Below are 10960 nucleotides of genomic sequence, written 5' to 3'. Positions count from 1 at the left end.
GCAGTAGTTAGGTTGGTAGCTATTATTAGGCGTCTAATAGTTCATCGGAGGCTTTGGATAGCCAAGTCGAATAGCTCGGCAGGCTTGATAGACCGAGTACCTAAAAGAGACTATTCAATACGCCGGTGGTTGCACAGGCTCTCATTCCCATGTGAATGCCCCATTATTTGTACCTATGTTTCTACCTAGGTAAGTATATACTTTCCAACATTTAGAGTGCCTAGGTACTGTCTTATCTATATCTCTCCACGGAGAACGCCGTTGTCGCTGTATTTGCCCCTCGTCCTCCCCGGGCGGGCGGTGAAAGCTGCCCCTGCACGTGCTCGGCCCCAACGCCGCGGCAACCCGTTGAAAAGGCGTCGAGGGCTCGAAAGACACAAAAAGCATTGGGAAGCCCGACTTTCTTCACGATGTCTCAATCCAACCGTTTTCTTCCTTGACATTCCTCTCTTTTGGTCAAGCCCTTCCTGTCTCTCTCTTCTCCAATCTCCTCTCTCCTTATATTTGTATAGCCTGGCTCTATCATAGTCTTATGATCCTCCCTACACGGCTTGCACCAAGCCCAAGCCACGCCGCCAGACGCCTTTCTCAGACGTACCGCCACCTGCCTCCAGCGATACCTCAACGTCACAGCGCCAACATGGCTACTCTCGGTGCGCCAACAAAGAAGCACAAGGTGACTGTGGTGGGATCTGGAAACTGGTACGGTTTTACTTCTGCTCATGCTTCTACTTCTGCTTCTCTATTCATGGAAGCTCTCTAACTTTCGTAGGGGCTCGACAATTGCCAAAATCGTCGCCGAAAACACAAAGGCCCATCCCCACCTTTTCGAGGAGAATGTGCAGATGTGGGTTTTCGAGGAAGAGGTTACCATAGCAAAGGACTCTAAACACTATGATGCCTCGGTGGGCGACGGACCGCAGAAGCTGTCAACAGTAATCAACAAGTGCCACGAGAACGTCAAATACCTTCCCAACATTGCCCTTCCGAAGAACGTTATTGCGAATCCATCCGTTGTCGACGCCGTCAAAGACTCTACCATTCTCGTTTTCAATCTCCCTCATCAGTTCATCGGTCGCATATCGAAACAATTAGAAGGCAACATCCTCCCCTTCGCCCGAGGAATCTCCTGCATAAAGGGTGTGAACGTAACGGAGACGGAGATTAGTTTGTTCAGCGAATGGATTGGTGAAGGCCTCGGTATCTACTGTGGTGCTTTATCAGGAGCAAATATTGCCAGCGAAATCGCAGCTGAGAAGTGGTCGGAGACTACTATCGCATACGACCCCCCGGTGATTGATTCACGGGCCGGGACGCCAGCGGGACCTTCTCCTACCAGCTCGCAAATCAACCTCACAGTCACAGATACGGATGCCAAACAGAAAGATGCCCGAGGACGTGTGACCAAGGCGAGGCTGGTGCCCGTTCCAGGCGGTTACCCCGCCCTCGATCACGCTGTTTTCAAGACCTTATTCCATAGACCGTACTTCCACGTCCGACTGGTCTCAGACGTCGCGGGTGTATCTCTCGGCGGTGCGTTGAAGAATATCGTTGCGCTGGCCGCTGGCTTCGTCGACGGACGAGGCTGGGGTGATAATGCCAAGGCTGCCGTTATGCGTGTGGGCTTACTGGAGATGGTCCAGTTTGGCAAGGAATTCTTTGGACACTCAGTCAATTCAGGAACCTTCCTCGAAGAGAGTTGTGGCGTTGCGGATTTGATCACCAGTTGCAGCGGAGGCCGAAACTTCAAATGTGCAAAGATGGCCGTGGAGAGGGGTGTGAGTGTGGATGAGGTTGAAAAGACCGAACTAAATGGGCAGAAGCTACAGGGAACTAGCACTGCTAAGGAAGTTAATTCGTTTTTGAAGTCGAAGGGAAGGGAAGATGAATACCCGTTGTTTAAAGCTATCTATGGTTAGTACTTCCCCGTTTCTCCAATAATGAGGGATTCAACTGACATTCAAGCAGATATTCTAGAGGGGCGAAAGTCAGTGGATGATATCCCTGATTTGGTTGCACGCGCAGATGCGTGTTAGATGAATTATAATGGATGTTCTAATGTCGTGTTGCTTTTCGGCGCGGTTTAGAGGCAGTGGAGAAGGTGGATATTAGTAGATGCTCATGCAGGCAAACCACAACTACCACATGCACGGAATGATGAATATATAATGAGTCTGTTTAACCCCATTAAATGCAAGGTGTTCATTATGTTATTTGGATATGGATGTAAAAAACGAAGCAACTTCTAGTGAACTCCCATGCCAAATTTTTAAGAACCTCGGCGTAGTACTAAGCGCCATTGTGTTACTCTTGTATGCATGAGTCCATAGACCGGAATGCAAGGTTATATACATTCAATTGCATATATGCTGCTTTTGGATGCTATGGGGTGATATTGCCGCTCGGTGTGTCTGGATCCGAAATTTGGTACACCGATGGTAATCGGAACATGTGATTGGTCTCGCCAGCGGCCGATGAACTTTTGTTTTACGGAGAGAGTCATCCTGGTCATCACCCCGCCACAAGAAATCTTACCATTAAGCAAGAACACAACAAAACACAACAAAACACAGCTCTTTCAACAACCACCTGATTTGCCTTCACCAAAACTTTAATTCTTGCAGATATAAATCAATTGGTCATGGCTCCTGTATGTACAACCTTTCAATTGCGCTTGGAGAGCTGCTTGAGCCAAGAGTTCAAAGAGTCGCCTCTGACTGACTCACTCACAGACATACCATATTGAAAACCCCAATTTGGGCAACTCAGCAGATACAGAAGACTGGCGAAGTATGCCCCTAATCTCCTCCCTCTAAAAGTATGCGCTGAACATTTTCTATAGTTCGAGGTTACAACCCATTGACGCCGCCGAACCTCCTCCAACATGAAATTCCCCAAACCCCGAAATCCAAAGAAACCGTTCTGAATGGACGCAACGAAACCGTCGCGATCGTCAATGGCAAAGACCCCAAGAACCGGCTACTAGTCATCATTGGACCATGCTCAATCCACGATCCCGAGGCCGCTCTCGCATACTGCGATAGACTCGTCGCCCTAAAACAAAAATACGCAGATGACCTCCTAATAGTCATGCGATCCTACCTCGAGAAGCCGCGCACGACAGTTGGATGGAAGGGGCTGATCAACGATCCTGATATCGATGGTAGTTTCCAGATTAACAAGGGGCTGAGATTGAGTAGGCAATTGTTCGTGGATCTGACATCGAAGGGGATGCCACTTGCGAGCGAGATGTTGGATACGATTTCCCCGCAGTTTTTGGCCGACGTGCTAAGTGTGGGTGCAGTGGGTGCTAGAACCACGGAGTCTCAATTGCATAGGGAGTTAGCCAGCGGGCTGAGTTTCCCGGTGGGCTTCAAAAATGGTACAGATGGTACCCTTGGGGTGGCTATTGATGCCATTGGAGCTGTGAAACATCCTCATCATTTCTTGTCTGTCACAAAACCAGGCGTGGTCGCTATTGTAGGAACTGTGGGTAATGAGGACTGCTTTGTCATTCTGAGGGGTGGCACAAAGGGCACAAACTACGATGCCGAGAGTATCAAGGAGGCCAAGGCTGCGTTGGCGAAGAGTGGTGTTAATGGTCGGCTCATGGTTGATTGCAGTCATGGTAATTCGTTGAAGAACCATAAGAATCAACCCAAGGTTGCGGCGACGTTGGCTGAGCAGATTTCCAAGGGCGAGGAAGCTATTATGGGCGTTATGATTGAGAGTAATATAAACGAGGGTCAGTATACCGGCTAATTTTGTGGTTGGATTTTATACTAATTGTTTCTGTAGGTGCCCAGAAGGTTCCTCCGGAGGGTAAGGCTGGTCTGAAATATGGCGTCAGTATCACGGATGCTTGCATTGGGTGGGAGGACACGGAATCTGTGTTGGAGGGGCTTGCCAAAGCTATCCAGCAGCGTAGGGAAGTGTTGAAGAGTACTAATAGTCAGTCTTGAGGAACTTTTGTTATTCTGAGGGTAATGGAGATACGTCGTTATGATTTTGATATTCAGCGAGGTAAAAAAAAAGCTTTGCGGGCATTGTTCGAGATAAAATATTCAATCCCTTACCTATAGAATCTTACTAAACACTGCAAAACACCAATTTCACAATATTACAATGACGTTATACTTCTCGGATTTGTTATGCCGGTGGTTTCTACTGTACGGCTAGAATAATTACATTGCACGTGATACCCCATGAACCAGCCGAACAGCCAATCAATTGCGATGCTTAGCGAGCCAAAGAAGTCCCGAATCAAATTCGTAACGACTCTCGATGTCGGCTGCACCATCATCAGACACTCATTCTACCACTCAATTGAGCTGCCGTACCTCCCGCAAATTGATCTCCAGCTGAGGCATTCCGTGCTGAATATGTTGGCTAGGTCATGTCTGCGCTCAACGCGCGCGTTCGGAGCTGTTCGGAATGGCGCCGTTAACACTACCAAGGTACGATCACCACCCGTCAACACCCAGCCCCAACTGCAAACTTCTGGGATTGGCTCTGGAGCTCCCGAAAACTTTGATTGAGATCATGGGAACACCATTGAGTGCTGACGATGTTCTCTCCAGCGGACTGCCTCCTCCTCAAGCTCGTCGACCGCGGACGCTGCGTCTCCCTTCAAATTGAATATGGCTGGTTCTGCGGCTACAGCGGTAGCTGTTGGGTCAATGGCCTGGTACTACCATCTATACGGCCCCGAATTACATGCGATGACTCCCGCAGAAGAAGGGTGAGATACTCCGTTGAAATCCTCGACGCCCTCGGTGGTGCTCCCTCGAGCTTGGAAAGTGGGACCATCATCAAGGGCTGATCGAGGACGACTCATCCTATGAATCCGCATCGGTGGCTGACTCTTAAATAATAGCCTTCACCCTACAAAATACCCATGGGTCCACGCAAAATGGGTGAAGACTTTCGATCATCAAGCGTAAGCAGCCCAGTCTCCAAAACCGATCTTCAACTAACAGGAGCAGCCTTCGTCGAGGTTTCCAAGTCTATCAGGAAGTTTGCGCATCCTGCCACTCCCTTAGCCGGATCCCATACAGAACATTAGTTGGTGTTACTCACACTGTCGATGAAGCCAAAGCCATGGCCGAAGAGAACGAATACGATGCCGACCCCAACGATGAGGGGGAAATTGAGAAGCGACCAGGAAAGCTCGCTGACTACCTCCCAAGCCCGTATAAGAACGATGAGGCTGCCCGTGCTGCAAACAATGGTGCTCTTCCTCCCGATCTCAGCTTGATTGTCAAGGCTCGCCATGGCGGTTGCGATTATATCTTCAACTTGTTAACCGGATACCCCGAGGAGCCACCCGCGGGCGCCGTCGTTCCAGAGGGCCTCAACTTCAACCCCTACTTCCCCGGCACCGGCATCGCCATGGCTCGTGTTCTCTACAATGAGCTGGTCGAATACGAAGATGGAACCCCGGCTACCACCTCACAGATGGCGAAGGATGTAACTGAGTTCTTGAACTGGGCCGCAGAGCCGGAAATGGACCAACGGAAGAAGATGGGCATCAAGGTTTTGGTTGTCACTTCCGTCTTGTTGGCAATCAGCGTGTGGGTCAAGCGATACAAGTGGTCTCCTATTAAGACGAGGAAGATCGTTTACAACCCACCATACGCCACTAGCAAACCCCCAACTGGCCGTGGTCATTAGACGATGAATTGGGCTTTCTTTTGTCAGACATGGGGACGGGATGATGGAAACAATTGTGCTACTAGTCTCATTAGATGCTGAATGGAGATATGTGTTTGTATAAAGGGGCGGATGGGGTAGAACACTCCGGTTTAGGAGCTTTCCTCTCGAGCACTTTAAACCCGCAGCGTGGTGATAGTGAGATTTTAGACTTGTGTCAATATTTTGAAATCACCTCTTCAGTCAGTAACCCTCCTTCGTGACCAACGCTTTGTACAAGTACTTCGTAGAGTCCGGCTTGCACCCGAGCTTCCTTGCTTTGGCCTCGGGAGTCGGACTCGGACTCGGGACGCTTGGAAAGCAAGCTTGCCGAGCGATAAGTGCACCTTGACCCTTATCGTGAACGTCTCTGTTTCGCTAAGTAAAAAATATATTGAGCTTCACTTTCGCTCACACATCGCAAACAATCATTCTGCAGGCTTTCTCTCTAGAATTACTCTCGTTACCACTCACAATTTCTACAAGGAAATATCTGCACATTCTCATCTACAGTCATTTTCCCAATCAACCGCGAACCTCCTCCCGCGCAAACCAACCGCAAACCCCCCCTTCGTACACGAAAAGTCGGCACAAAAACGCGAATGATAGTGGGGTAGGGAGAACCCCAATTAGTGATATGGAGGTTAGCAATGGGGTGAAACCGCATGCGGCTAAGGCTAGTAGCAGCGGCATTGGAAGTAATGGAGTTGGAAACCAGAGGAAAGCTTCCAAGTCGAGACAGCAGGGGGGCACTGGACAGGTGACGCCGAAAGGAGGGCGGACGGGTTTGGCTGCGCAGGGGAAGGAAGGTTTATCAAGCGACGAGCCTGCTGCTAAGAAGGAGAATATGAAGCTAGTGAAAGTGGTGAGTGAGAGATTCGGCTTTGAACAGAGGGGTTTATACGGGAAAGATGTGAAGGAATGAGGGGTTAATTATTTCAGCTACCACAGACGCCTATCAATGCTAAGAAGAACAAGAGTGGCATGCACCCCAAGCCATCCGGCAAGTCGCAAGCCACAGAAGACGATGCTTTCGAAGAATACGACGTCGATCCCTCGCAGAAAGAATTTCTACTGGAACTGCTCAAAGTCGCGCCAAAAGAAGAACTCATACAATTAGTTGGGAATACAAAGATGAAGAGAAAGCGAGATGATGACGCTGAGGATGGTACACTAGATACCAAAGATATGGCTCTTGCGGAAACCGTGAATGCCAGGAACAACGTGGATTTGGGACATGCCGTAGCAGCCGCAGCAAGCCGAGTTGGTGAGATTGTGAGTATTATGCAAACTCAGTTCGCATGTGAACCTCCAACGAAATTGACGAAGAGGAAGTCGAAAAAGCAGAGGATAATAGAGAGAGATTTGGAGTCCCCAAAGGCAAAGATCAACGAAGCACCGCCTAAACTTCAGGAAGCTAAGGTTTGGTATAAGGACGATAACAGCGGAGCCATGGAGGTCGACGTTGTTGAGGGTCTGGAACCAGTTCTTACCTTCGCTCCGGATGATCCCGGAATACAAAAGAAGAAAAAAAATGCCATACTCCCTGGAGGCGTGGTACAGAAGTCGGAGCACAACCAAAAGACTTTAGGGGATGTCATAGTACCGGTGCCCGCCGTTGCTATGGGTTCAACGCCTGCGTCTCAAAAAAAATCGCACATACAACCAGCAACTGGCGATGCCAATATCAACGGCAGCGGAACTCTTTCTACAACGGAGAAGCAAAAACCCCAAAAAGTAGAGAAGCAGGAGAAAAAGAAACCTTCCAAGGGACTGACAACTTCGGAGTACTTTTCGCCCTCACCAGTGAAGAAGCAACCGGCTAAGCAAATTGCTTCCAAGGAGAACGCTACAAAAGATAAACAGGTACAACAACCCCAGGGAAAGAAAGCACAACGAAGAGCTCAGTCCCTAGTTGAAGCAGGAGAGGCAACAAAGAAGCTTGCTTCGATGGCTGGGCTCCCGAAAGAAATCGTTGACATGCTGCGGGAGACCAACCGGGCCATCCAAGCCGCGAATATCGGTGGTGTGGTTAAGAAAGCCGTGGAGCAAAACGTGGCGAGAAATCAAACGAAAAATGCTCAAAATAAGGCTAAGGGAGAAGGAGAGAAGGCTAGAAGCTTGAATGCTACGGAGGCTGCAAAGATTCCGGAGAAAAGCAATAAGAGGGCTGCGAAGAGGGAGAGAGCGAGGCAGCGGAACCATAACCGTCTGCGTGAGCAGCCTGGTGCGCTTGGCGTGGCTATTGACGGTGGCGAGAAGGTGAATGCGGACAGTACTGAGACCAGCAACGCTCTAACTACTGAGAAATCCTCTGCCACTTGTGCTACCAATGATTCCGAAGCCAGAGATTCTGTCCAAAGTACGGAGAATAAGCTTGCTTCATCTATCGCGGCTGAGATAGCTCTAAGTCGGACGGTGAAGGGCATAAGAAAGACAACTGCTTCAGAGCCTACACGGATGGATATTGACCCTAAGCCTGCGAGCCAGGAATTAAAAGCCAACCACTCGTAGACGGCCAGGGCTCTGCGAGTGGTAGTCATTGCCTGGAAGCACATGTTACATATCAAGATAATGGAATCGTCGGGGGACCTGCCATGCCCGACACGACGATGGATGACAGCAGCGGAAATATTGATATTAGTGAAGATGTTAGAAGCTCAAATGCTCCAGCTTCTCAGGAAATGGTCGATGCCCATACCCATTCAGAGGTGGTGGGCTCTATCGACCGAAATGACACCTTGCAACCCAATGAACCTCGGGCGACTGAAGGGGTTCAACATGATAAGCAAACTGTCGGTAATCGCTCCATTGGCAACAACCCTCTGTATAATTCTATGGGTAATGACCAGACTGGGGATGAGCTTAATGAATCTCCAATAACTCCAACGCCTCGGCGACGGACCTCGTCCGCCTCCCAACGCAGCGCTCCTGAGGCCGGTTATTTTACCCAGAATTCCCCCAAGATACAGAGACTTTCTAAATCTTCTCCCAGCTCGCAGCCACTACCTCGAACACCTGCACCAAAGATCCAGCAAAAGTCCATATTAGAGATCATACTTAATAGTCCAGCTGAGGAGGCTAAGCCTAAACTTGAAAAATGGCTAGATCCGTCGCATATGTCAGGAAAGAAATCTCGTGCGGTTAGGAGAGATAGCAACGGGCGCTTCTCCGCCAAGGGTCTTGTTATCACCCCTACTGAGAGTACCAAAAGGCCGTCAGTAGATGCTTCAACTGGCAGCCCACTCAAGGTGGAGGGCGCTGAAGCAGACATGTCAGTGAATGCCTTCGACGACCGTATATTACAAGCAGATTCTTCAGCCACACCCAATAGGCCCATCTTCGATGAGGAGTCGCCTATCTCGAAAACGCAGAACTTGGTAGAAGATGGCGGGCCCGAGAATGGCAGTTTCATAAAGCTAGAGAAGAAGGTAAAAGCGAAACGGGCATCAAAGAAATCCCCATACTTCACGGCCCCCGTCATCTCTCAGCCGAAGAGAGCTACATCTAAAGCTGCCCAAGGAAGTGAAGACATATCCGAAAGAACGCCAAAGTCTACTCCCACGACTCCGAAGAAGAAGGGCGACTTGAAATCAGAAACTCCCAAGAGGCGCTCTCCAGGAGGCATCGTGTCATGCATCCCATTCCCGCCCTTATCTTCTCCACACTTCGGACTTATTCAAGAAAAGCTCGCCCACGACCCTTTCCGTCTCCTCATAGCTGTTACCTTCCTCAACCGCACCAAAGGCAAAGATGCCATACCCGTCTTCTACGAACTACTGACCAAATACCCAACCCCTGAATCCCTCGTGTCTGCGGGAAAAGAAGATATAGTCCCTATAATTCGCCATCTCGGCCTGCAAAACCAACGCGCAGCGACCTACCAAACGTACGCAAAATTTTGGCTCGAAGACCCACCGAAAAAAGGCCGCCGGTACGCAGTTCGCGGCTACCCAACAAAGGAGTCCGGTCGTGATATCAAAAACGGTGAGATCCTGGCTGATGACGATGAACGCGAAGCTTGGGAAATAGGTCACATGACTCAAGGCCCCTATGCCATTGATTCGTGGCGGATTTTCTGCCGCGATGCCCTGAGAGGGAAGGCTAAGGATTGGAATGGGGAAGGTAATACCGAGGAGTGCTTTCAGCCGGAGTGGATGAGAGTTCTGCCGGAAGATAAGGAGCTCCGAGCATACCTGAGGTGGATGTGGCTTAAGGAGGGGTTTGAGTGGGATCCATTCACAGGGGAGAAGGAGGTTGCGGGTAAGGAGTTGATGAGTGCTGCTATTGAAGGGCGAATTGCGTGGGATGATTTTGGCGGGATGAGAATCATTATGGAGGGGGAGGATAGTGGCAGTGGAGCGGGTATTGGAGAACCCCTGAACCATGATGTTGGTCCTATGAAGGATGATGTTAAGGGCAAGGGGGAGCTGACTGAGACGGAGGATATGGATTGGGAGATCTGAGGAGAAATGATTAGGATAGTGTGTTTTGCGCTTGTATACCCCCTAGAATAGATATGTAGACGTGAATAAATGCTGGCTAGATGATAGGCACTAAAATACCAACATACTTGTTAAGAGCTTATGTCCTTCCTCGCCGTAATCGTTGATGCCCTCTACCGTTTATTCCCTTACCACAATGCAGCTCTGACCTAAAAAGGGCCATTGGTATAGCAGGGGCTTTGGGTAAATAATTTATGCAAGCTGAAAGATACAGGAATTCCAATTACTCCGTATGTCGACTTATATCGGGTGGCGAATAATAATACAATAAACTCGAAATATAAGTTTCACTTGGCAATGATTTACTTCTCGCCACGCTTTAAGGCTAGGATAAAGTGAAACAAATAGCCGTTCTAATTACCGGGTTGAGAAGAAAGTTCATTCCTCCCCTCATACTTGAGAAAATCATAAAAGAAAATCTAAACTTTGAAAACAAACATAACATTCAACAATCCTCCCACATCCCGACTCCAGCCATCCGTTCCCCCTGGTTTCTAAACAGAACGCATTCACCAGCTCAATGGAAGTCGTCCGAGCATAAATGTCAAACCACAGATTCAAGACAAAAAGTAATTGTACCGCAAAATAATACCGGGGGAATAATGCAAATGTGAAACGGAGCCAAAATCAAATCATCCTTTCAGTACCTGGGTAGTTGTAGACTAGGTCTAGTTTCATGAGTTAATACATGGTTTGTGACCGTTCCAAGAGCTGGATAAAGTAGGGCCGGGTGGCTTACTGGGAGAGTTGAAGAGGGTGCTTGT

The 10960-nt window shown here is 49.1% G+C and overlaps 3 protein-coding genes across 3 annotated transcripts; all 3 read left to right on the top strand.

Moving 5' to 3' along the window:
* Window positions 1-640: 640 nt before the first annotated feature.
* BP5553_00010 (uncharacterized protein) lies at window positions 641-3962 on the top strand (the record flags this gene model as incomplete). The annotated part of the gene is made up of 7 exons (XM_032008633.1): window positions 641-702; window positions 773-1914; window positions 1969-2031; window positions 2625-2650; window positions 2733-2790; window positions 2843-3745; window positions 3799-3962. 7 exons carry the CDS (start codon window positions 641-643, stop codon window positions 3960-3962), a joined length of 2418 nt encoding a protein of 805 aa, XP_031872687.1.
* Window positions 3963-4205: 243 nt separating this feature from the next.
* Window positions 4206-5673, top strand: BP5553_00009 (Cytochrome c1 heme protein; the record flags this gene model as incomplete). Its single annotated transcript, XM_032008632.1, has 4 exons — window positions 4206-4457; window positions 4581-4741; window positions 4877-4939; window positions 4986-5673. The coding sequence occupies 4 exons, from the start codon at window positions 4206-4208 to the stop codon at window positions 5671-5673; spliced, it is 1164 nt and encodes a 387-aa protein (XP_031872686.1).
* A 655-nt stretch (window positions 5674-6328) lies between these two features.
* BP5553_00008 (uncharacterized protein) lies at window positions 6329-10157 on the top strand (the record flags this gene model as incomplete). Its single annotated transcript, XM_032008631.1, has 3 exons — window positions 6329-6556; window positions 6634-8201; window positions 8231-10157. 3 exons carry the CDS (start codon window positions 6329-6331, stop codon window positions 10155-10157), a joined length of 3723 nt encoding a protein of 1240 aa, XP_031872685.1.
* Window positions 10158-10960: the final 803 nt, after the last annotated feature.

This window comes from Venustampulla echinocandica, assembly GCF_003357145.1.
Source record: "Venustampulla echinocandica strain BP 5553 chromosome Unknown scaffold_0, whole genome shotgun sequence".
Taxonomy (NCBI): Eukaryota; Fungi; Ascomycota; class Leotiomycetes; order Helotiales; family Pleuroascaceae; genus Venustampulla; species Venustampulla echinocandica.
This window is presented reverse-complemented; position numbering and strand designations above follow the sequence as displayed.